This window comes from Trichechus manatus, unplaced genomic scaffold, assembly GCF_000243295.1.
Source record: "Trichechus manatus latirostris isolate Lorelei unplaced genomic scaffold, TriManLat1.0 scaffold00264, whole genome shotgun sequence".
In the NCBI taxonomy this organism is placed as follows: domain Eukaryota; kingdom Metazoa; phylum Chordata; class Mammalia; order Sirenia; family Trichechidae; genus Trichechus; species Trichechus manatus.
In genome coordinates, this window is record NW_004444200.1 from 2,288,129 (window position 1) to 2,314,879 (window position 26,751).

Here is a 26,751-nt window from a genome sequence, read left to right on the forward strand (position 1 = left end):
TCTCCTTCTCTCCTCCCTCCAAAACTGTTTCAGCACTCTACATTCTTATCTAGATTCTGCAAAGTAATTCAGACAGGCCCACATTTGCCTAAAGAAATCCATTCTCTGATAATGAAGAGGCCTTTTGTTACCAGGCCACTTTCTCTTAAAAAAAATTTTTGTTTATAGTATTTTGTTTTGTTTTAAGTGAAAGTTTACACAACTTTAACAATTTTTATACAAATTGTTTCATGCCATTGGTTACAATTTTTACAATGTGTCAGCATTCTTACTATATCCATTCTGTTTGTTCTGTTTCCATTGATGTACCTTCCCATCCTTGCCTTATCATCTTTGCTTTTGGGTAAATGCTGACCTTTTGGTGTCATATAGTTAATTGTTTAAGGGAGCACATTACTCACTGATTATATTGTTTATTTTATAAGCTAATCTATTATTTGGCTGAAAGGTGTCCTGCAGAAATAGCTTCAAATGCAAGTTCAAAGGTTTTTTAGGGCGATTGTTTCGGGGTTCCTCTAGTCTCTATCAGTTCAGTTGGTCTGGCAGGACACTTTCTTAGAGAGCAGTTGCTCCTGGGAACAGCATTTTCCTCCACTGGATATATATGTTTATAAATTCATTTATTTGGTAAGCAATTTGAAGCAAGTGTCAACTTTCACGGGAGCCTGGGTCAGGGCTTGAGGCCTTGAAGAAGCCCTTACCTGGGCGCCCAGGGCCATGGCCTTGCCCGCCGGGCTCAGAGTCCCGGCCCCCGGGCGGGAGCGCCCGGTTCCTCAGGCCCGGGCTTCTTTGGTCCCGCCCTCCACGCGCCGCGTGGCCGCAGGTGCTCCAGCTGCCCAGGCCAGGGCCGCGGCTTGCGGGGCAGGAGCGGGGGGCGGGGCCCCGCGGGTTTAAAAGCTCGCGGGCCGGGCGATCCCCACCGGAGATGGCTCGAATGCCGGGTTTGCCAGGTTCGCTCTCGCTAAGTCCCCGCGGGGTCCGCGCCTCAGCTGACCTCGCTCGCCGCCCGGACCGCCCTAAGCGCCCCAGGCCCTGCGCGCCCCGCCGAACTCCGCGCCTTGGAGTCGTCCGGCCTCTCGCCACCTCGCCTAGATCAGCACCCCATCCTCGGCATCATGGGCAAGGTACGTGAGCCCCATGAGACGTTAGCGAGGTCTAGGAAAGGGGGTGGAAGCTCGGGAACAGCAAGGAAGAAATGCCGCGTCCCAGAGGACAGAAGGAAGGATAGATAGAAACTGCGAGCTGTCTGGTTTTTGAGCGTGCTCTGACCTCACCACTGTTTATCTCCCCGACGCTGGAGAGTGGCCCCTCCCAGCCGCAAAACGTCCATGGGTCGGACCGCAGTGCAGACTGGAATAAAGAATTCAATCCAAAAGTATGGGAAGGGGCCATAGGGTAGTCTAGGCAAGCTCGAAAAGCATCTGAGAGGAGCGGTTTCGAAGATGGCGATGGCGGTGGAGCGAGAGGCTGGGGGTTAAATGGATGGAATGCAGTCTGAGAAGAGTTGCGCCAGTAGGCTCGCCTAGTTTCCAGTTGGTGAGGTTCATGAGCTCACTGGGCATTCCCCTACCCATGAAAGGGGAACAGGGACGGATTGTCCAATAAGAAAGGTAAGCACGTGCTTACCAGTGTTTACCACATACGTTGTGCTGGGCATTCGCTTAATCTTGTAGCCTTGAATGCGCAGCACATGGTATGCCATTAGCACGGTAAGCACTGGTAAGCAAGTACTTATCTTGCTTATTGGGTAATCCGTCCTTGTGCCCTGATATATTGACAGCATTGTCATAGGACTGGCCTCTGCACTTAGCAAAATCAATTTTGCAGACTTCACATAAATAGTGAAGTACTTGGTTTGTAATTTCTTCACCGGTAAGGACTCCCTTACCTTGTTAGGTAATCCATCCCTAAAGGGGACACACATTTGGTGTGTCCTATGGGAACAAGGCACTAGGAAAACTTTGCGGCTCCTTGGAGGGATCTTGTCTAGAGTTGGGGGAGATAATTTCCCACCTGCTCCCCCCCACACCCCCGTTGAGGTTCACCCTAAGGAGAGGCCCTGCAGGCCTTCCCCACCCAACCTTCCCTCTAAATAGGAGGAGATGAAAGGGGAAAAGAAAGGCGTGGGGAATTGTTGCTTGGTAGTAGAAGAGAGAAACTGTCTACAGCCCCTTATCTTTCCAGCTCCGCTCTCCAGACCAAGGGAGTCAAAAGGGGGGAAGGGCACCATTCCCCGTCCCTGCATGTTCCTGACCCACAGAGAGCCCCTTACTGGAGGAGGCTCAGCACCTCTTCAGAAAATCCATTTGGGGCCAATATTGCACCCCTGTTTCTCTTTCAGAAAACACCAAGAATTTACTCTGTGGAGCTCAGTGGAACAAAAGACATCAAGAAAATAGACAAAGGAGATGGCAAGGAGAAGTACAGGGGCCTGAAGAACAAGCATTCGAACTGCAATAAGAATCACCAGATACAGGAGATTAAGGAAGAACTTGATCTGGTCAGTAGCCTTAAGTCAATTGGGTCCCACTGACTACTGCCCTCCTGAGAGCTTGTCCCTCTTATGAAAGAAAAATCCTGCTCAAGGGTTTGAAAATTCCATTGAGATTTGTTTCCTCTTTAGGAAAAAAAAAAAAATGTGTGGTAACATCTGCCCCAGAGTCAGGCCCTGTGCAGCATTCCTGTATTCTGCTTGGAGGCACTCCCAGGTAGAACTGAGAGGGGAAAGTCTCCAAGCTCTCTCTTTCCTGGCTGTTTAAGTGAGATATAAATAACCACTTGCCAGTTTTTAGCCAGTAAAGTAAAACTATTTGAACCAGAGCCTATTGAGGAGTGAGGAGGACAACCAAAGCCACTAGACCTTGATAGGTTTCTGGATATATAATACCCCATGAGAAAGAAGGTAGATAGCTAGACAGACATTTAAAAATACAAGCCCTGAAAGGGGTAACCTGTTTTTAAATCCTAGTTTGAGTTAAGCTTTAGTTTCCTCTTTTGTAAAATAGGAATTAAAACTGATGCCTGCCTCTAAATGAGATACAATAGGACACAGAGTGATGTTCAATAAATAGGAATTATTTCCTGTCCATCTCTAGCATTTAAGATTGAAAACATATCTACTCTTTCCTGGAATTGTTATTTACAACATGAATATATGCCCGTCTATTATATGCCTGTTTATTATACTGAAAACTTCCCTTTTTGAGCATTTTGTGGAGATAAATATAATAGAGTGAAAGAATTTCCATAGTATCGGCCAAAGTGTTCTCCTGCTTCCCTGCTAAGAAAGGAGCATCTTTCTTTCTCTCCTTTTCCCCAACCTTCTCATAAGAGTCCTTTAACTTGTGACAGAGTGCTTGGATACTTTTGCATTCGAGCCTCTCCCATGCTTACAACCTTGAAGAAGTGTTCCTCCCTTCTGAACAGGGTTTCTCTAACCAGAGAACTATCTGAGTTCCATTCCTTGAATAAGGAAAGGCATGCTTTTTGGTGCCAGAGACATCCAGTTGGGGCTGCATGGATAAGGAGTTGTCATAACATAGGATCCTGGTTGTTGCTCAAGCAAGTCACTGAATTAGATGCAGTTTGATTTTGCTCACTATCCTCAACTGATCTCAGAATTTAGGTCTGAATTAAGTATCCAAATAGCTAGTACCTAGAAGATAAGTATCTTAGGACTTACATGTGCTGGAGATCAATGGTGAGGTGCTTTACATTACTTTGTTGATGGAAGCTAAGGACAGCTGCTACGTGGTAAGTGACAAATTAAGCCTGAACTCTTCAGAGATGGCCAGAAAGTTCCGTAGCCCATCAATTAGGACAAGACTCTCTTAAAACAGTGCCCTTCCCCTACTGCAACAACCAGCTGACAAAATGGAGTTTTTTCTTTTTCTCCCACACTTCCGGGCCCCTCTCCCATCCTCAGTGCTACTCCCAGCTTTCATGGGCTGGTCAAAGCTCAGAGTTTGGGTTTCTGTTGGAAGTATCTAATTCACTCTGTTCTTCTTCTTTTAATGGATTTCAGGATGCCCATAAACTCAGCATTGTGGACTTGGAAAAGAAATATGGAACAAACATCATTACAGTAAGTTATTGGGAAATAGAGATCAGGAAGAGAAACCCTCTGACCATATAAATGGAAAAGTTGTGTGCTCAGTGTGTGTAGAAAAGTAGATACCACTTTAGGGTGAATGACCTATAGTAGCAACTTTGAGAACACCAGTACTCCACATGCCTATAATGTGACAGAAGAGCTGGCCAACCTCAAGGAGCTGATGTGTCTGAGCCAAGGCCCTTTCACTGAGCTATCTGCTTGGTCATACACAATCTTTTTACTGTGGCTGCGGAAAAACTATGGTATCCCCAGAAAGACACTGATACTTGCCTGGCTGCCACAGTCAGAGATTGCTTTCAATCCCTGTGCGGTGGTATATGGTGCTCTTCTTATCAGAGAATGGGGGAAACCAGTGCTAAAAAGTGAGGATCAAGAGTAACAGTCCTACCCTAAGCTCAGTGGTGAAGTCAATTCCGAAGTTCACCGTTCAGCCAGGTATCGGACAGCCTCATAAAACAAAATGGGACTAATGAGGCACAGCAGTCCAAGGACAAGGACTAGTAGGCAGGAGGAGACAAGAAGGCTGGTGATAGGGAACCCACGGTTGAGAAGGGACAGTGTAGACATGTCATGGGGTTGTTAACCATTGTCTTAGGACAATATGTGTGCTGTTTAATGAGCAACTATTAGGTCTGCAAACCTTCATCTAAGGTACCAAAAAAAAAGAATTATCTATGTGAGATCAAATTGACAACAGCAACTCAAACGATTTGATGGGAAGTCTAGGGGGCAGTGAGTTGAAGATAATTGTGATGGAATAATTTGGAAAAGGATAGTGAGAATAGCAGTACAATTGGAAGAATGTAATCGATGTCACTGAATTGTACATGTAGAAACTTTTGAAATGGTGTAACTTTGGATATGCATATTTTCACCAAAAAAAAAAAAAAAAGGTCCTCCAAGATCGAGAAGGGAAAGTGTTGACATGTCATGGGGTTGTTAACCAATGTCGTAAGACAATATGTGTACTGACTGTTTAATGAGAAACTATTTGTTCTGTAAACCTTCATCTAAAGTACAATAAATATATATATATATGTAAAAAGAGTAACAGTCCTAGGACCCAGTTTGTTCCCATCTTCTCCTTCCAAGAAGGGAGGCTCTCTCCAGGAGCACACTGGTGTGCTCACATGCACTTACAAATGCCACCACCTCAGAAAGTACTGCTTTCTGCTTTGAATTCCAATACAAATGAAAATTCAAGTCTTGGTATCTTGATACCACGAGGTTTAGATATTGAATGTACAACAGAAATACATACTATGTGCAGACCACTGGACTGAACATGGAGAGATACAAACAGGAACAAGTTGATCTCTGATCTTAAGGAGTAAGCAGTTCTGTAGGGGAGGCAGATGTGTACAAAAATATCATAACATCCACTGTATTCCACTTAAATGACAAATGAGAGATTTAAAACATAGCTGAGAGATTGATGACTTCTGATTAGAGGGACCAGAGCAGGCTCCCTAGGTGATACAATGTTTGTACTGGGACTTAGAGGATGATTAGAATTTAAGTTGGCAGAGTACCCAGGGAGCCAAAGTGAACAGAACATGGTTGGACCCTGAGAGCAATCTGGGATCACTGGAACCTAGTGTGTGGAAAGGGAGGAGGTGAGGTAGAAATGAGGTTGGGGGAAAGGTAAATTGGGTGAAACTCTCAAGCACTTTGATATTAAACTAAGGAATAGAAACTATTTTAAGTATATAAGGGGCACAATTTCTAAAAAGGTATGTGATTTGATAAGATTGGTCTTCAAAAGGGAGATGGAAGGGGGAGATTCTAGAAAAATGGGATAGTAATATAGGGCAAAGAGAATGAGATCTGAAACAAGGCAGCAGCAGTAAGATGGGAAGTAAGGGAGCAGACTGAAGAGATGTTTTAGAGAGAGAACCAATAGGAAGGACTTGATGAGGAAGAGATTGCAAGGTTTTTCTGAATGAATCACTTATCAAATTAACCAAGTAGAGAATGCAGGAGGAGAAGAAGATCTGGTCAGGTGGGAGGGTGGGGAGAGGTGAGAGATCAGAGAAGGTAGTAGGGAGGAGATGATGTGTTTTATTTTGAATTTTATTATTTGAAATGTCTTTGGAACACCCAGGTGTAAGTGTTCAACAGTCATTTAGAAAGATGAATTGGGTTCTGGAAAAGGAATGAGAAATACAGGTGGATGATATTAAGTTGGTTACTCTGACTCATTTAGCTATGCTATAAACTAACTTTAAAAGTAGCTGGAAGACTAAAAACAAAAACAAAACAAAACCCATTGCCGTCAAGTTAGTTCCAACTCAGGATGACCCTGTAGGACTGAGTAGAACTGCCTCATAGGGTTTCCAAGGAGCAGCTGGTGGATTCGAACTGCCAACATTTTGGTTAGCAGTTGAGCTCTTAACCACTGCACCACAAATCAGAAAAGCTGGTTTCATTATTCATTAACTTTCACTTATTTTCCTGAAAACAATCAAAATTAATAAACACATCCTGTTTTCAAGAGTAATAAACATATCCTGTTTTCAAAACTAACAAACATATCTGGTTTTCAAGATTGATAAAAATACCGTTTTCAAAACTTTAGAGGTCTTGTAACCAGCACTCACTGATCTTGTGATTGTCTTGTAACTCTTTAGCAAAGTTACATGAATGTCAACCAATCAGAAATTTTGTTCAAAAATTATCCATAGGTTGTTTATGGCTATTACCTTTCAGAAGCAGATCACCCAGGCCTTTTCTTCTGAGGCACCTCTGGGTGGGTTCCAACTACCAACCACCAGTTAGTAGCCAAGCACTGAACTGTTTGTGCCACCCAGGGATTCTATTGACCCTAGAGAGGACCCAAAAATGAACAAGACATCGTCCTTGCCTTTAAGTAGCTCATAATATTAAAAAAAAAATCTATATACAAGACTTTCCAAGTAGAAGATGACCAAAACCCATTGCTGTCAGGTCAGTTTCGGCTCATAGCAACACTATAGTTTGTTGGGGGAAAAGAGTCCTGTGACTGACAGTGCAAGATTTCAAAAGAGGGTGAGCACACCTCCATGCACCTGTGGGCAGCATGCAGCACCAGGGAAGGCTCTGGCAAGAAGTGACTTTGTGTTTGGGCCTCAAAGGTTAGGTAGGATTTGTAACTGTTAAGATGAACAAGAACTCGGGGTAGATATGTACAAAAGTAGAAAAGCACCCGTGTTGTGCTATACAGAAACCACTGGTGGTGGCGCAGGGGTTAAGCGCTAGGCAGTTAACCAAAAGGTCAGCGATTCGAACACCAGCTGCTTTGCAGGAGAAAGATGTGGCACTCTGCTTCCATGAAGATTACAGCCTTGGAAACCCTATGGGGAAGCTCTACTCTGTCCTGTAGGGTAGCTATGAGTCGGAATTGATGGCAATGTCCCAGAAAATGTGATATGTCTTGTCTGGATTTACTGCTTTGCCCTTAACTCTGGTGACTAGATTCTGCATTTCAAATTCCCCTTAGCAGAGATACATCTATCTATAGATAGATCTCAAAGAATTTAAATTCCTTAGCAGAGCATGGTGGTTAAGAGCTTGGACTCTGGAGCCAGGTTACTGGGGTTGAATCTTGGCACTACTGTTTACTACCTGGGTGACCTTGGGCAGTTAATTAGCCTCTATGTGCCTCAATTTCCACATCTGTAACATAAGGATAATAATACCGCCTTCCTCCTAGGGTTATTTTGAGGAGTAAATGAATAAATATGTGTAGAACACTTTAAATCATGCCTGGGTCATATTAAGCATTAAATATTCTTTAAACATGGGGGGGAGGGGGAATTGAGACAATTGTCCACTTGCCCCAGGACCTTCTTTATGCTGGCACATTAACTCCTAACCACAACCTGCAGGAACTGTGATCCACCCCTGAGGGAGAAGAACTGTCTAATTCCTGTTTTGTTTTTGCTTGGCCTTCGCAGGGTCTCTCCAGTGCAAGAGCTGCAGAGCTCCTGGCTCAGGACGGGCCCAATGCTCTCAGCCCTCCCAAGGAGACCCCAGAGATTGTCAAGTTCCTCAAACAGATGGTGGGGGGCTTCTCCATTCTCCTGTGGATGGGAGTCATCCTGAGCTGGATCACATATGGGATTGAGTACTCCAAAGATCCTTCCACACCCCTAGATGACGTAAGGCCCTGGCTGATTCCCCAGATGGCTCTGCTGACTCGCGAAGAGGGGAGAACAAAACCATGAATGTAGGCCTTAGTGGGCAGAGCACTGGACTAGAGTCAGGGCACTGCCACTGAACACTGCATGGGCTGTAGAAAATGAATCCTTGTCCCATGTGTAGAACAGAATTACATCTGACTTCCTAATGTCTCAGAGACAGTGTGGGCATGACTTAAAAAAATAAAATTAGAAAGCACTGTGAGTCCCTAAGGAAAAAAAAAAAACAACTATGTCAATGTGAAGTATTTTTGAGATCTTTCTCCTCAAAGCTAATTCTCTCCTTTAAACATGGAAAGCTTCTGTGCCTGTTGAGAACTGGGTAGCAAAACTACAAAACTGAATTGGCCCATGTTATACTAAAAGAAAGACGCCAGACACAAAAGAGTGAAATGTCCAGAAAAGGGAAATCTGTAGAGACAGTGAACAGATTAGTGGTTATTTGGGGCTGCGGATGGAACAGGGGGCTTGACTGCAAATGAGCACCAGTGAGTGTGCTTTTTGCGGTGATGGAAATGTTCTAAGGCCTGTTTGTTGTGATGGTTGCCCAACTCTGTAAATTTGCTTAAAAAGTGTAAAAAAAAAAAAAATCTAACTAACTAAATAATCCTGAAATAAATAATCATTGAATTGTACACGTAAAACAGGTATATTTTATGGCATGTAAATTATATCATACCAAATGCCATGTGTCTCACCTTTCCATGGAGAGATCTAGCCCTAGGATCTGGCTCATTACTATCATTTGTTTTACTGATTGACTCCTCTCCTCATCACTCAGGTGTATTTGGGTGCTGTGCTTGCCCCGGTTGTTATTTTAACAGGCACGTTTGCTTATTACCAAGAGGCAAAAAGCACCAACATCATAGCCAGCTTCAGTAAAATGATTCCTCAGGTGAGTAGCAGCCATCTTTCTTTTAGCATCTGCAGTACTTTCATATGAAGAAGCAGCAGCTAATGAAAAAAGTGGGGTTTTGGTGGCAGAAGATCTATGCTCAACCCCTGGCCCCATCACTTGCTGTCTTGAGAAATCCTGAGCAAGTAACCTACTCTCTTGGAGTCCCATTTCCTCACAGGGTTTCAAGATGATCAAATGAAATAAGATACAAGACAATGCTTTGTCAAGAACAAAGTAGGACAGAAACATTAGTCATTGCACCACATCTTCTGCTACTGCTCTGAAGCATTTGTGAACCATTTGGACAACATCATTATACAGGTGATTGAGGGAGTAAACTGTAGAAGTTCAGGGAGTGTTCACTGGCAGCCAAACAGATCAACCTATGATTCTTTTTCTGGGACCATTTTGCTCCCATTCCTGAGCAGAGTGCATGTTGCCCCAGATGCTGTCAATGTGGGAAACGAGTACTATCCTCTTCACACAGGACTTCTGCTGTGTGTCCTCTAGGGAGTCCATGCGCCACTGCTGACACAGAACAGGAGAGCTGGGTTGTCCCTAGCCCAAAGAACTGCCAGCCAGAAGGAAAGAGTGTGAATGCAATGGATACCTCCTTCCTTGCTAAAAAGCAGGAGATCTACCTCATTAGATTTTTCCCTACTTTAGCAAGATCACTGGCCCCTTTGGCTTCACCTTCAGTGCTCTTCCTGCACATGACAGCCAGTGTCATTCATCCTTAATTGTCACTCCCTTTCCATCAGGCCTGTGTCTCTTACTTTGCTGTATCTGCTTACAACCGCATTTTCTGGGTCCAAGAGTATCTCTATCAGCTCCTCTTCAAGAAAAACTAGTTCTGGGGGTCTTCAGACTCCAGGTGAAATACTCTTTCATTTTATTTTGTGCTACTCTTAAAGCTATGAATTCTAATCCATTTCTGAGATTTGGCAGAGGTATAAACAAAGGAGGGGGATTAGCATCATTTCAGGATCTGAGACATCTGTCACATTTTTCTTTCCCAGCAAGCTCTTGTCATCCGAGATGCAGAGAAGAAGACAATCCCTTCAGAGCAGCTGGTAGTAGGGGACATAGTGGAGATTAAAGGAGGAGACCAGATTCCTGCAGACATCAGATTGCTGTCTTCTCAGGGATGCAAGGTGAGCAGCATGGGGCGCCCCTAGGGATCAAGCTTATAACTAGTTGGCATCCTATTGGCTTTACTGATTTTAGTATATGTGAAGCAGGAAACATAACTTTGAACATTTTTCAAACTTCTAGGTGGATAACTCGTCTCTCACTGGGGAATCTGAGCCCCAGTCCCGATCCTGTGACTTCACTGATGACAATCCCCTGGAAACAAAGAACATTGGCTTCTATTCTACAACCTGTCTGGAAGGTAAGTCCAGCTGGCTCTAAGGGCCACAGGCACTTCTCCTTCCTTAGGTCTTACATTTTTGTCTTTTTACCTTGTTACGCTTTTCCCAGAGAAAACATGACATATGAAGAGCCTAGAGAACTGATTTTTGCCCTGTAATGTCATGTACCAACTGATCATGTAAGCCACCAAAGAGAGGACTATAAAGCAGATTGTGTTCCTCTCATAGCCAAGGACCCCTGGAATAAAATGTCTGTTTCTCCTATAGGCACAGCAACTGGCATGGTCATCAACACAGGTGACCGCACAGTCATTGGACAAATTGCCTCACTGGCTTCAGGAGTTGGAAATGAGAAGACACCCATTGCCATTGAGATCGAGCATTTTGTTCATATTGTGGCAGGAGTGGCCGTCTCCCTTGGCATTATTTTCTTCATCATCGCAGTGTCCATGAAGAATCCAGTCTTGGACTCCATCATCTTCCTCATTGGCATTGTTGAAGCCAATGTGCCTGAGGGCTTCCAGGCCACTGTCACTGTGAGTCCATGCTGTTAGGTAGCCACCTATACCCTGACATTGTTAACACATAACATCTATGCTAGGTAAGCTTCCACAAGCAAACAAGTCTCTATCTTTAGAGTGAAACTCCTGCTTCATCATGGACAACAATGGAACATTCTGAATAGATCGTTTCTTAGAGGGCCAAAAGGAATTGTGATACTTCTAATACTGGAATGCATTGTCCTTGAAAACTTTCCATTTTTGTTTTCAGGAGATCTATATGTAATTTTGCATGTTACTTTGCTCCTTAAGATCTAGATAAGATAGATTTGAACCATCATTGTTATGATTTAAAGACTTCCTCACAATTCCTTAAAAAAAAAAAAAAAAATTCTTGGCAATTCCAACCTAGGAAGTTAGACACAGTCTGCAAGCCACATGGTTTACCTTGATTCTCTTCTCTCTCTTGGGAGCAAAAACTGAAATTCCTCCCATTTTCATCCTGAAAGCAATTCAGTTCTTTTCTGTCCCTACCTCAGATTCAGATTTAGAGCTCCCTTTGTAAGGGCCACCTAATTAAGTCCATAGTCAAAGCCACCCTCCTTCCTAGTCTCTGCTACGAAGGTCCTGTTGGGGGAGGGAGGAAGGGATTCATATTTCCAGTTACATGTAAAAGTGGCCTACATAATTATTGGTCTTCTATTGTGCTGCTCAAAGACAGAAGAATATTTTGAACTCCAGATTTCTTCTGACTACATGAGAGTGTTATCTGAAGAAATCGTAGCTGAGAAACCCCTTTGAGATCAGGGAGCTTAAAAGAGAGAGCTAAGAGTCTTTAAAATATAAAAAACCAAACCAAACCCTTTGCCGTCAAGTCAATTCTGACTCATAGCAATCCTATAGGACAGAGTAGAACTGCCCCATAGGGTTTCCAAGGAGTGGCTGGTAGATTCGAATTGCTGACCTTTTGGTTAGCAGCCATGCTCTTAACCACTGCACCACCAGGGCTCTGATAAAATATGGAACTCTGAAAATGAAACACAAGTACTTTTTGATTCCCCCAAAGCAACAAGTGAGTCCTTTTGAACAACCTCCTTGGCATATACCAGTGAAAATTTCTCTCACACATTCATCCTTACGAATGACATAGCAGATGGATGGGCAAAGCTCGCTTCATAATTATGCATGAGTACAGGCCATAGCAACCTGGCCTCTGTTTGGCATCTGTGGGTCCCTCAGGATCATTCTCTTCAAAAGATGAAGGGTAAAAAAAAAAATGTTTAAAAAAAAAAAAAATTTTGGCTTATAAGCCTTATAAACCACTAGGTCTGTTGTGCTACATCTGTAACTACTTCTATCCCAAAATTAGTCTAGGTCTCTCCTAAAAGTCAGTCACAGCTAAACTTAGCTAGTATATGTTATTGAAACTGAGTTCAAAGTACTTATTCTTCAACCTATGCTTTTAAAAAATTTTATTTATTTCGTTGTTAAAACATACAGCAAAACATGCAGTAATTCAACAGATTCTACTTGTACAACCCAGTGACACTGATTACATTCTTCAAGTTGTACAGCCATTCTCACCCTTCTTTTCTGAGTTGTTCCTCCCCTGTTAACATAAACTCACTGCCTCCTAAGGTTCCTATCTAATCTTTTGAGTTGCTGTTGTCAAAGTGTCCTATACAGACAGATCTTAAAAGAGCATAATGCCCAAGGCATATATATTTATTGTTGTACTTTAAGTGAAAGTTTACAATTCAAGTCAGTCTCTCATACAAAAATTTATACATACATTGTTATGTGACCCTAATTGCTCTCCCTGTACCATGACGGCACACTCCTCCTTTCCACCCCTGACTTCCCGTGTCCATTCAACCAGCCCCTCACCCTCTCTGCCTTCTCATCTCACCTCTGGACAGGAGCTGCCCATTTAGTCTCATGTATCTACTTGAGCTAGGAAGCACACTCTTCACAAGTATCATTTTATGTCCCATAGTCCAATCTAATCTTGTCTGAAGAGTTGGCCTCAGCAATGGTTTTAGTTCTGGGTTGACAGAGAGTCCAGGGGCCGGGCTTTCTGGGGATCCTCCAGTCTCAGTCAGACCATTAAGTCTCGTCTTTTTACTAGAATTTGAGTTCTGCACCCCACTTTTCTCCTGCTCCATCGGGGACTCTCTGTTGTGTTCCCTGTCAGGGTGGTCACTGGTGGTAGCCAGGCACCATCTAGTTCTTCTGGTCTCAGGCCGATGCAGTTTCTGGTTTATGTGGCCCTTTCTGTCTCTTGGGCTAATACTTTACTTGCGACTTTGGTGTTCTTCATTCTCCTTTACTCCAGGTGAGTTGGGACCGATTGATACATCTTAGATGGCCACTTGCTAGCTTTTAAGACCCCAGACCTGATGCACAACATTTTCTTAATAAACTTTGTTATGCCAGTTGACCTAGATGTCCCCTGAAAGCATGGTCCCCAGATCCCCACCCCTGCTACTCTGTCCCTCAAAGTGTTTGGTTGTATTTAGGACACTTCGTAGCTTTGGTTTAGTCTAGTTGTCCAAGCAGATATTTTTTACTAGTTAAGCTAAACTGTTGTTGGGTTTTACAAAGACGTCAGGGGATATTTCTGGCTTAAGGTTTAAAGATTATCGCAGGGCAATAGTTTTAGGGATTCATCCGGCCTCCATGGCTCCAAAAGTCTGGAATCTATGAGAATTTGTAATTCTATTCTACATTTTCCCGCTTTTGATCAGGATTATTCTATAGAATCTGTAACCAAAATGCTCAGTAATGTCTACCTATGCTTTTTTCAAAAGCTTCTTTCTCTCTCCCGTTTAGGTGATACTGACACTGACAGCAAAACGGATGGCCAAGAAGAACTGCCTAGTGAAGAACCTGGAGGCAGTAGAGACCCTCGGCTCCACTTCTATCATCTGCTCTGACAAGACTGGGACTCTGACTCAAAACAGGATGACTGTGGCCCATCTATGGTTTGACAATCAGATCTTCATGGCTGACACAAGTGAAGACCATTCAAGTAAGTCTTGTGGAACATTCAGCATGGTCCAAAGCTGTGGAGCTGAGCAGAGGGGGTTGAAGTAAACACAGCAGTGTTGGTGTGCGGTGTCTAAGAATCATTTCAGCAGGATGACTATTTGATAGCATGTCCCAGTACCCACTGTCCATTCTTTGTTTTCCAGACCAAACCTTTGACCAAAGCTCTGGAACCTGGGCCTCCTTATCCAAGATAATAACACTGTGTAACCGAGCTGAGTTTAAGCCAGGCCAGGAAAGTGTTCCTATCATGAAGGTAACGCTTCTGCTTAACTTGGTCTTAAATCACAGCCAGTTTGAAGCCCCTTTCTCTGTTCTGATTTGATGTTTGATTTAATCTCTCCAATCAAGTGAAGCTTATATTAACAAGAGCAAGTCTGACTCACAAGATATGAAGAAAATTTCCTTTCTTCTAATTAGCTTTGAGAATTGCACATTTAAAAGTTCTCAGCATATCGATTTAGGTAATTCTGAAAATTCTGTTTCATTCCAGAAAATAAATGTTTCTTTAAGTTACTTTCCCTCCCTAACTTCTTCACCATCCAAGTGGATGTAATCAAGGTTTCTTTATTACATAACTGCTATTCACTGCAGTTTAAAATACAGTTGGATGGAAATTAAGGAACTGGTCTTAGGGCATATTTTCTATGACAACTTTTCTACTTGTCATCTAGGTCAAAACTTTTAGAAGTCATCTTTGACTCTCTCCTTTCCTATATCTAGTGAGTCACCAAGTCCTATCATTTATACTTCAAAATGTATCTAATTTTACGTTTATCTCCAATACCTTTTGTCTGAATAACTATAACAACCTCTTAATTGCCTTCGTGATTTCAGTTTATCCCTCTTCCAGTCTTTCTTGCATGCCAGTCATTTTTCTTAAAAACCACTTTTATCTTCACCTGACTTTGCTGAAAAACTTTCAGTACTTGAGTTTAGAGCTCAGCCTGCCTTTCACAGCCCTCCATAATCTTACCATACCTCCATGTCCATCTTTACCTCCGGCATTCACACTAGAATCCATCCACTTTTATACCTTCACTTGTAGCATCCTAGTTTCTATAAGGCTTTCTTTTTGCTTCTCTATCTATAACCACCCATCTTCCAAGATCTAGTTCAACAGCTGCTTCTTCCATGAAACATCCCAGTCCTCACTGAGCTCCAGTTTCTTTGAACTTCTCTAATGCCAGTAGGTGGCACCATAGTTGTCTTAATCATTCACTAATTGTCATAATCATCTTGTCTCTCTTGCTGGATTGTAAACTCGGTCAAAATACAGGTTGGTTCATGTGCTAAAGGCAGGTTGGTTCATTGCGAACAATCACAAGAACCAGATTATCTGCTGCAAATATTTATTTCCTTGAATTCCCAGAAAATTGTGATTGGAGATGCCTCAGAAACTGCTCTCTTGAAATTCTCAGAGGTCATTTTGGGTGATGTGATGGAAATTCGAAAAAGAAACCGCAAAATAGCTGAAATCCCCTTTAACTCTACCAACAAATTTCAGGTGAGTTTTTCCTCACAACTGGCCATTTTTGTTATCACTAGAATGATTTTTCTATCTGCACATATCCTTTGGGTAGTACATATCTTGAATGATGCCTGACTTCAAAAATAACCCTCAGGGATACAGGGCCTGGGCAGCTGGTAAACCGAGATCAAGTTTCCCTTGATGGCTTCCTTCCTTTCCCTGAAGAAGGATAGAGAAGAAAAGAAAGGTGAGGAGCGCGTCAAGACCTGGCTGCTCCTATGCATGATCCCATTATATTACACACACACACACACACACACACACACATAATACATATGTATTTACATACATATACCTAAGAAAGACAAACCAGGTGCCATGGAGTCAACTCTGACTCATGGCAACACCATGTGTGTCAGAGTAGAACTGTGCTCCATAGGGCTTTCAAAGGATGATTTTTTTGGAGGCAGATCACCAGGTTTTCTTCCGAGGTACCTCTGGGTGAACTTGAGCCTCTGGCCTTTAGGTTATCAGGACAACACACTAATCGTTTGCACCACCCAGAGACTCCCATACACACACACACACACACACACACACACACACACACACACACACACACCTCCCCCTACACACACACACCAGCTTCTTGTATTAGGAGGAGGTGTGTCTCTAGTAAATCAAATGCTGGTGACAGATCCTGACTTTATTTAAAGTAACTTCTGTATAAGTGAAAGGCAACAGCCTAAATGAAAGGGAGAGGGGAGGGGGCGGAACTAACCTCACTATGCACCTAGTATGTGTCAGGCACTTTACCTACATTATCTTATTTAATCCTCACCATAAGCCTGTGAGGTAGTACTAATTAATCCCAATTTATAAATAAGGAAACAGGCACTTAAACAAGTGTTGACTTGCATTTCTAAGCGGCACAACCAATTTTCAGAACAAGTCTGCCTAACTGCAGAGTCCATACTTCTCTACTGCAACACAAAGGCAGAGCAATTTCATTTTGCTCCATGTGAGTAAGCCTCACCCTTTGTAAAAACAAGTGAATAGTCTCTCAGATGATCGGTCATATTCTTTCCGATCCGTCCTGTAAGCAATTGATAGGGACCTCCTTTCTACTCACTGTGCAGGAAGAATATAGCCAGCCTTGTCTAGAGGTCTCCTGTCACTCCAGGGGTGGTCAGCAACTGTCCCCATCTTCCTCTTCTGCACAGGAAAAGCAACTGCTAGTAGCCCAAGATACTGCTGCAGATGGGATTTCCCATACAGTCCAGAGCTGAGAGCAGGGGATCATGACTTGGGCTTGGCATAACAGTAAGGCATGTAAATAGACTAACCGTGCTTTTGTAAAGTTTCTGGTGATAATCCATCCATCTTTGTTTGGATACAATTTACGGTTGGAAAAGGACCGTTGCAAACATTTTGTGGGTTGTTGTTGCTGTTGTTGTCAGGTGCTGTTGAGTCGATTTCAACTCATAGTGACCCCACGTGACAAAGTAGAACTACCCCATTGGGTTTTCTGGGCTATAATCTCTACGGAGAGCCGCTGGGTGGGTTTGAATTGCCAGCCTTTTGGTTAGCAGCCGAGCGCTTAAACGTTGTGCTACCAGGACTCTTTTCTTTGTGGGTAACAGGCCAATAAAGAATCACAGTTAGCTAAGTAGGCAACTAACAAAAAATTATGATGCAAAATATTAAAGATAGGAACTCTCATTCAAAACACAAATGAAAATAGAATGAGTAGCAATCCTAAAATAGCAATAGTTAGTATTAGCTATTATGTGGTAAGCATTCTACATGTGTTAAATCATTCAGATTTTACAACTCTATGGAGCAGGTACTAATATTCTTCCCTCCTGCAGATGAGGAAATGGAATTACAGAGTATATCACACAGCTAGTAAGGGATAGAGCCAGGATTCAAATCCAGGTAGGCCATGCTCCTGAGGACTATGTTAGATTATCTTCCAAGATTCAGAATCATAAGGAGGCACCATTTTACCACAGTAAAGACATTCCTAGTCTGTGAGAAATGAGAAAGAAAGCATGAGGCCTGCGCTTTTTCATCTACAGAAAATTAAAGGAGAAAGTGGGCCATGCAGAGTTGGGACTAAAAAGAAGGGAGGGCCCCTGTGTGGGCTCCTCTGAAGAGGTCAAAGAAACTTCTTTAGATGCTATTAGAGCCATGCAAAGACGCTACAAAAGAGCAAAGCTCCACCCTAAAAAAAGAGCTGTAGAGATCATTATAAATTCTTTGGTGTGCCATTCAACTGAAGGAAAAATGGTGAAAAGTCTCACTGATCTTAATAATATTTCCCCAACTGAGACTCCCAAAAAAACAAATCTGTTGCCATCGAGTCGATTCTGACTCGTAGCAACCCTATAGGACTGAGTAGAACTGCCCCACAGAGTTTCCAAGGAGTGGTTGGTGGGTTCAAACTGCCGACCTTTTGGTTAGCAGCTGAGCTCTTAACCACCGCACCACCCGTGCTCCAAAAGACTGAGACTAGTCTATGAAAATACTTCAGTAATCTATGGCAAATTGGAAAATGAACCAACAATGTGATAAGTTATATATAAGAATGAATTTATTTAATTTAAAAGCTTGTCCTTTATATCATTCATGGTTAAGGCCAGGGACTCTAGAGCCTGGTAGCCTGGGTTCCAAATCTAAGTTAACACCTACTAGTTGTGTGACCTCAAGCAAGTCAGTTAACCTCTCTGTGCCTCAGTTTCCTCATCTGCAAAAAGGGATAATAATAGTACCCACTGCCTTCAGGTTGTCTTGAGTATTAAATGAGTCATGTGTGAAGCACTTAGAATAGAACCTGCCACACAGTACACACCGTAAAAACGTCTGCTATTAGTATTCCTACTTTTTACCTTTTAAAATGCGCTATCTTTTAGATAATGATGGTGATAAGATGGCAGTTTTCTTTGTTTAGTATTTTTACTTGTTCATAAAAAAAGTTTTCACTGGCCAATTTTTTCAGAAGTAGACTGGCCCTCTACTTTTTTTTTTTTTTTAAATTTTATTCATCTCTTTTGTGCAGTCGTGCTGCCACAGTGGTTAAGAGCTCAGCTGCTAACTAGTAGGTCAGCAGTTCAAATTGACCAGCTGCTTCTTGGAAACCCTATGGGGCAGTTCTAGTCTATCCCATAGGGTTGCTGTGAGTCAGCATCAACTCAATGGCAACAGGATTGGTTTGTTTTGGTTTAATATCCAATGGTCCAAAACTACTGATTAAGAATCAACTGATGGACCCAAAATGGTAGAAATTTTCTTTGTAGTTGACTTATTTTCTTCCAAACGCTCTAGCTTCCAGAAATTCCTGTTGAGTGCTTGGAAGACTACCTGGAATGTAATAAGGGCTATGTAAGGGTTGGAGCCCTGGTGGCACAGTGGTTAAGACGTATGGCTGCTAAACAAAAGGTCGGCAGTACAAATCCACCAGCCGCTCCTTGGATACCCTATAGAGCATTTCTACCCCATCCTGTAGGGTTGCTATGAGTCAGAATCGACTCTGGCAACAGGTTTTGTTTTGTTTTGTTTTTTGGATATAAGGGTTAGCCATTTTATTATTGCGATCATTAAGGATATGTGTCAACTTGGCTGGACCACGATTCTCAGTGGTTTGGCAGTTATGATGTAGTCTGGCAGTCATATGATGATGTGATCACTTCCATGATGAGACTGATTGAATGCAATCACCTCCATGATGGGATCTGCTGTGAGTAGCCAATCAGTTGAAAGGGAATTTCCTTGGGGGTGTGGCCTGCATTGAATACATAAGTGAACTTTCTGGCAAGACTCCTGGGCTTTTGCTCACTCTGGATCCTGCAGCTGGCTCCCGACATCCGGTTCTTGGGACTTGAGCTAGCAGCTTACCTGCCGTCTTGCTTGCCGATCTTGGGATCTGTCGATGTTCCCAGCCTCTGAGCAAGAGCTCTGCTGTCTGACCTGCCAATCTTGGGTTTGCCAGCCCCTGCGGCTATGTGAATTAGGAGAAGCCTCTGTCCTGACCCACGGACTTGGGATGTTCAGCCTCTGCAACCACGTGAGCCATTTCCTTGATATAAATTTCTCTATATATATATATTTATACATTTTACTGGTTTTGCTTCTCTAGAGAACCCAGCCTAAGACATTTGGTACCAAGAGTGGGGTGCTGCTCTAACAAATACCTAAAATGTGGAAGTGGTTTTGAAACTGAATGGATAGAGGATGGAAGAGTTTTAAAGTGCCTAATGGTAAAAGACTAGATTACCTTGAAGAAGACTATTGGTGGAATTATGGACATCAAAGACAATTCTGATGAGGACTCAGAAGGAAATGAGGACAGCTGTTATACTCGAGACAGCACAGACGGCAAGAAACAGCAGCAGAGAAATGGCAGCCACAGAACCAGGGGACCAGTGCGAGACAGCGCTGGAGCTGGAGCCCATCCATAGAGCGAAAGAGCTGAGTGCCTTTGCACAGAAGGCTTCCTGGTGGTGTAGGGTGCCTCCAGGTACTTATTGGTGGAGCTAGGTTTGCCGAACCACAGAGCAACAGAGCTGAGTGCCTTCTGGCCAAAGTTTACTGCCCTGGTAGGGCAGACGTGAGCAGTGAGGCCCGAAGGACCGAGAGGCCAAGGAACCAGGAAGCAGAAGCCGAAGAGACAAGGAACCAGGAAGCAGAACTGCCTCAGTCTTAAAGGGTAGGGTCACTACCTCTGGGGTCTTACAGGGTGGAGTCACCACTCAGATGGACTAGGAGAATGGGGCCACCCAAAGCTGAGGGAGCAGAGTTGCCATTCCACTGGGCCTGGAAGGTGGAGCTGAAGCTCAGTCCCAGAATCCAGAGCTTGTGTCCAACACCCAGAGTCTGGAGAGCAGGGCCATTGCCTAAATGGTGTCAGAGAACAGAGGATTATTTTCAAGCCTTGAGGGCTAATGTACTGTGTTCTGCTAAGTTGTTTGGTGCCTATTATCCCTTCTTTCCCACCAGTTTCTCCCGTTTGTAATGGAAATGTCTAGCTTGTACCTGTTCCACCATTGTACTTTGGAAGCAGATAACTCGTATTCTAGATTTCACAGATGAAGAGGAATTTTTGGAATTGGACTTGGACTTGATTTAGACTTTTGCCGTGATACGATGGGGTGAACGTGTTTTACACGTGGCAAGGACGTGAATTTTGTGAGGCCAAAGGCCAGGATGCTATAGATTGAATGGTTCCCCCCAAAAAATGTATGTCAACTTGGCTAGCCCATGATTCCCAGTCTTGTGTGATTGTCCGCCATTTTGTCATCTGATGTGATTTTCCTATATGTTGTAAATTCTACCTCTATGATGTTAATGAGGTGGGATTAGTGGCACCTATGTTAATGAGGCAGAACTCAATCTATAAGATTAGGTTGTATCTTAAGTCAATCTCTTTTGAGATATAAAAGAAAGAAGCGAGCAGAGAGACCTGGGGACCTCAAACGACCAAGAAAGCAGCGCTGGGAGCAGAGCGTGTCTTTTGGACCTGGGGGTCCCTGCGCCTGAGAAGCTCCTAGATCAAGGGAAGATTGATGACAAGGACCTTCCCCCAGAGCCAACAGAGAGAGAAAGCCTTCCCCTGGCTCTGACGACCTGAATCTGGACTTCTAGCCTGCTAGACTGTGAGAGAATAAATATCTCTTTGTTAAAGCCATCCACTTGTGGTCTTCCTGTTATAGCAGCACTAGATAACAAAGACAATTATTATGTATATATTTTTCACAATTTTTGATTATATTATTAGGATACATCTAGAAGTAGAGTTACTAGGTCAAATGGTATTCGTGTTAAAATTGTGATACCTATTACTTAACTGTCCTCCAGAAAGTTTGTGCACGAGAGTGTCTGCCTCCTTACGCTCCCGCCATTTTCTCTGACATCAAGGCAGCAAAGCTGGATCAATTGCAAGATGAAGAGGCACAGGGAATTCCTGCTGACCTCATGCCTGCCTAAGCTCAGAGTAGTTGTGTCTGAAAAAGTGCTGCTCACAACAGGGAAGGGGAGACAGGAGGTGAGATGCGGAGGCTCAGAGCCCCCACCCCTCTCTAGAGCACCTCAGGGGATCTCATTCAAGGCCCAAGATTTCACGGACTGACAGCCGTATCCGGCCTTCGTGACCTTCTCTAAAGCAACCACTTTCTGTCTGAAAGACGAGCTCCACTTAGTTTGGTTTCAAACTCAAGGTGCCTCTTTGAGCTGGGGCCAAGTCTAGATCTCTGCATATTGCTTGGCCACAAGACAGAGAATAGAACATGCCTGGGGATGTCATTGTTCCTCTTCCCTCTTTATTTTTCAAGGACAAGTAGCCCAACAAGAGTAAGGGATGTTTTTACCTTCCTGTCATGTTAGTAATTAAAAGCCTTGTACAGTTCACAGCCCTAGTAATGAAGATGGAATCAATAGTAGACAATATGCTGTGTCTAACATGCTCCATTATTTCTCTCCTCCCAGCTCTCCATCCATGAGACAGATGACCCCAATGACAAACGCTTCCTCATGGTGATGAAAGGGGCCCCTGAGAGGATCTTAGAGAAGTGCAGCACCATCATGATCAACGGCCAAGAGCAGCCCCTGGATGAAAGCACAGCCGAGGCCTTCTACACAGCATACACGGAACTTGGAGGCCTGGGCGAGCGCGTGCTGGGTGAGCTTTTGGAGCAGAACTCTTATCTGTCACCCGACAGATGCAAGGTTCTGACCCTCGGTCAGGGCACAAGACGAGGCAGGCAACTCTGAGTAATGTATTATTTTGTAGAGTAGTTACAGCATCCACATGAATAATACTAAGAAGAATACGATAAACACGAGGGTAAACATATAACAAAAACATATATGACAGTACAGAGAACAGTGGGGTCACTTTCAATAAATAAAATCAGGGAAGATTTTATGGAAAGAGTTTCATTGTAAACTGGGCCTTGAACGGCAGATAACATTTTGAAGGGAGGTTGGGAAAAGTATTGAGGGAAGAGAGAACAACGTGAGCCAGAGCACAAAGGCAGGACTGGATAAGGAAAGGTAGGCAAGTATTGCTGAACCGGCCTACTGGTGCTGAGTGTTGTAGGGGGCATGAGATATCATAGTCATAGTCATAGCATAGTCATAGACGAGAAAGCTAGACTGAGTGGGCAGGTAAGGAATTGGGGTTTCACTCTGCAGTTAGCGGAGAGCTGTCGAAGGCTTCACATCAGGAATGAGCTAATCAAAGTTTTGGTGTGTTTTTAAGGATGATTTTTTTTTTTTTTTGACAGTAGCACGTAAGATGGGTTAACAGGGAGAGGAGAGGCATCCGTCTAAGGAGGAGGTGGCTGCCCTCATTCAGGTGAAAGGGGATGGGAATTTGCGCCAAGGCAATGGGAATGTGAAGGAGGGGTCAGATGCAAGAGACTTCATGGACATAGATTGGTAATACTTAGCACCTAATTAGAGGAGAAAAGTACATTTTAAAAAAATGTCTACATGAGTAGGAAAAAAAGTAATGCCAGTAACTGAGAGAGGGAATGTTGGAAATTTAGAAATACCACCATTGTGGAGGAGTCTATTCGAGGTTATTTAAGATTTTAGGGGACAACATGTTCCATCGTGAGAGTCATGGGCTGATCAAAGGACACCTGCCCGGAACAACAGAATGATAAATTTAAGGTTAATGATGAGGGTCATTAAACATTAAAGATCTTGCCAATAGAGATGCTGGAATCTGTGGAATGTGTGTTTCTAAAGGATGTTTGAGTTTGTAAAGTAGATAAAATATATAAATGAGATGATAATACTTTAGCATGCTCTAAATGCTCCACAAGACTGGGTAATCTCCTTTGCAACACAGGATAGATATCGATCTGAGTAGAGTAGCTCTAGGAACCTCACATTTGACCTCTCAAAGCCTATATTGATATTTGTAAAATAGTGAGCCATGCTGAGAGTAAATCAACTATAAATCTAACGAGAAGATCACAAGGTCTGAGAAGTCCCAACAGTCACAGAAATCCCTTCTACCTCAACTTGGAGAGGCTGATGCCTTCAGGGAAATAAAGGGGTCTACCCCGTTCCTAATAGCCTTTCTCTCATGCTTATCTGGATTAAAGACTGAACTTCAGACTATTCCCCTAATGCCCGAAGTTCTTTCCCAACTTTGTGCAGGAGCATATGCTGTTTTCTCTGCCTAAAATGGCTTTTCCACTCCTAATCCTCCCTTCTTTCTCTGAAAACATCAACTCCTCTCTCAGGACCCAGCTCAAATGTTACCTCCTGGGTAAAGTCTTTCCGGACTCCCCAGGTAGCTGTAGTGTAGCTAAACTCTGTAGCACTGACTATGTTTTATTATACTTTATCTCTTTATCTCTCTGTCCACCAAACTGGGACATCTTCAGAAGTAAAGCCTTGGTCTTTATATCCATACAGTATAACATGGATCCTAATGGGCACACAATAAATGATTTTTTGGATGAAATGCCTTTTCTAAAACCATGCATTATAGAATTGAAGGAATTAAACAGTTCTGGTATACTATAATATCAAAAAGTAACTCTAATACCATAATGGTAAAATATGAAAGGACTGTGAGTATATCAAAATGTTCCCCTATTTTCTTTTGTCATGTCTTATCCTAGTTTCATTAACCCCCCCAAACTCATGCCCATTCCAGGTTTCTGTCATCTCTACCTGCCAGCAGACGAGTTTCCAGAAACCTACTCCTTTGACATAGACACCGTGAACTTTCCCACCTCCAACCTCTGTTTTGTGGGGCTCTTATCGATGATTGATCCACCTCGGTCCACTGTGCCTGATGCAGTTACCAAATGCCGGAGTGCTGGGATCAAGGTGGGAGTCATTTTCCTGACTCAAAAATTTCCCCATATATGTTGTATCTCTTGTGTCATAGAAGATGGACAGTATTTAGGTCTCCTTACATTAATATCATAATTCCCTTCTTTTATCTCTCCTTTGACTTCCTTAGGATTTTAATAACTGTGCCATTAAAATGAAATGGTTGTGTCTATGTGGAATAAACCACAACAGTAATAGCAGTGAGAAGAAGGCTATCTCCCCTTGCCACGGAGAGGCCATATCTTGTCCTAGACCATGGCCATGGTGGACAATTAAAGGTTTTATTCCTTAGTCTTGAGATCCAGCCTCCAAAATCCATTTATCTTCATGATATCTAAGCCAAAATTGAGTCCTGTCACCATGTTAATATCAAGACAGTTGAAGAAATGTGGGGCTGCTCCAAATAGACATCTGTCAGCCCTTTCACAAGCAGTGTGATAGCAAAGGGAAAGGGCTTACTCTAATGTCAGAGGAGGAAATGTAAGAAGCTCAGGAGCAAGGGTTGATCCAACGGGATCGGTTTGTCCTTGAGAGACGGTTGTGTCTCAAATCAAGAACTGCCCACGAGGGCAAACCGTAATAATCACAAGCCATATTCTTCCAAGTCACGGTAGAGTAGGCAATATTGAATTGTTCCTACCTTAGCTGGCCTAGTTCCTCATTGTCCATATGTCTTCCTCATTGTGCTCTAGGTTATTATGGTGACAGGTGATCATCCGATCACAGCTAAAGCTGTTGCCAAGAGCGTAGGTATCATTTCAGCAAACAGTGAGACAGTGGAAGACGTTGCGAAACGCCTCAACATTGCTGTGGAGCAAGTTAACAAATGGTAAGCGCAGAAACTGAAGTTCTTACACATGGGGCCCTAGTGATGCTAAGGAGCTGTGTTAGTTGGAGCAAATCACCTTCTGGCAAAACACCCTCTCAGGGTGACGCTAGACTGATTTGCTCTATAATTCACATATCTATTCATTCACTCAAAACTTTACTAAGCACCTAATATGTGCCAGGCACTATATTCACACTCATGAATTACCCTTTGTGTCTAAATTTCACAAGCCAATGAAGCAGATCTGACAACTTGTGCCTAATTTAGAGTGAGAAAAACAGAAACAAAAGTGTGTATGAAATTACTTGCCATTGATCTAGTTGTATAATCAGGACTATTAAGAACCCATTGGATTTCATGCAGTCTCCTACTGAGCGTCTTGGGTATTATCTATTCAGTTAGCTTCATAACGTGCAGCTACGTAAACATATTCTTCATTTCTTTTTTATCTGGTTGGAAATAGAATGGAAGCTTCCTAAGGAGAGACTCAATTTTCCCTTGTTTCTCCTAATTCTATTATGCTTGTCAATCCTTTTTTCTATCCGTCTATGCATTTATCCACTTATGTATTAATTCTTTTTAACAAGTATTTGTTGAATGCCGACTATATACCAGGCACTGTGCTAAACACTGGAACTGTAGTAGCAAACGGGACAGACACTATCCCTGCCGTCGGGGAGCTTTCAGTCTAGCCAGGGAGACATTAAAAAACAACTGATTGTGGTGTGATGAGTATAATGAAGGAGACATGCAGGGGACAGTGGGGCTGGAAGTGGGAGGAGACTAACCTGGACTGGAGTGGTCAGAGGGGGCTTCCAGGATACGGTGTTGATAATTTAGATGCATCAAAGACTCCAAAGTCTCAAGTTAAAAATAAATATCGTTGGCTTTGTTATACTTTCATGCCTGTGGGGAAAAAAGGGAAAGACCAATGAATCTCTTCTAGTTTACCCAAGCATTTATGTTCTTTAGGAATACAGGGATGTCAGATAAATAAATTATTACTAGGGCAACAAATGACCAAGTAAGAAAACCAAACAGAATTGAAGTCCCTGGGCACAGCAACAATATCAAAGGTCTAAGAGTCTCCAAGGCCCCTTTGTATAAATAACATTTACAAAGCCAGATTTTGGATAATTTGTTTATTTGTTTGGTCGTTGAAAATAATAGGATTATACATTTTCATACAAGTCACCATACTGAATGGGAGAGTGAGATAGATAACTTCGTGAATGTTTTCATTTAATCACTTTATCACATCTAGCTTCATGACAGTATAACTGCGTTTTGTCAGCTGTAGAGGGAAAGGAAACACCCTGTCCTTCTTATCTTACACACACACAGACACACACACACACACACACACGCACGCACACACACACGTGTATATTTACCAGCAGTTAGGAAGGCCTGTCGTTTCAGAATCAAGGGCTAGAATTCCAGCATTTAGCACCAAGAGGAAAAAGCAGGACTAAAAAGCTCGG

At 43.0% G+C, this 26,751-nt stretch overlaps 1 protein-coding gene across 1 annotated transcript; it reads left to right on the forward strand.

Annotated features, from left to right (window-relative positions):
- Nucleotides 1-925: 925 nt before the first annotated feature.
- Nucleotides 926-25,271, forward strand: LOC101351555 (potassium-transporting ATPase alpha chain 2-like). The gene is given in 15 exon segments (XM_023724830.1): nucleotides 926-1,124; nucleotides 2,261-2,325; nucleotides 2,327-2,500; nucleotides 4,025-4,084; nucleotides 8,050-8,253; nucleotides 9,074-9,187; nucleotides 10,210-10,344; nucleotides 10,466-10,583; nucleotides 10,831-11,099; nucleotides 13,896-14,094; nucleotides 14,258-14,367; nucleotides 15,484-15,618; nucleotides 22,066-22,258; nucleotides 24,257-24,432; nucleotides 25,131-25,271. Coding segments are annotated over 15 exon segments (2,292 nt in total).
- The last annotated feature ends 1,480 nt before the right edge of the window (nucleotides 25,272-26,751 follow it).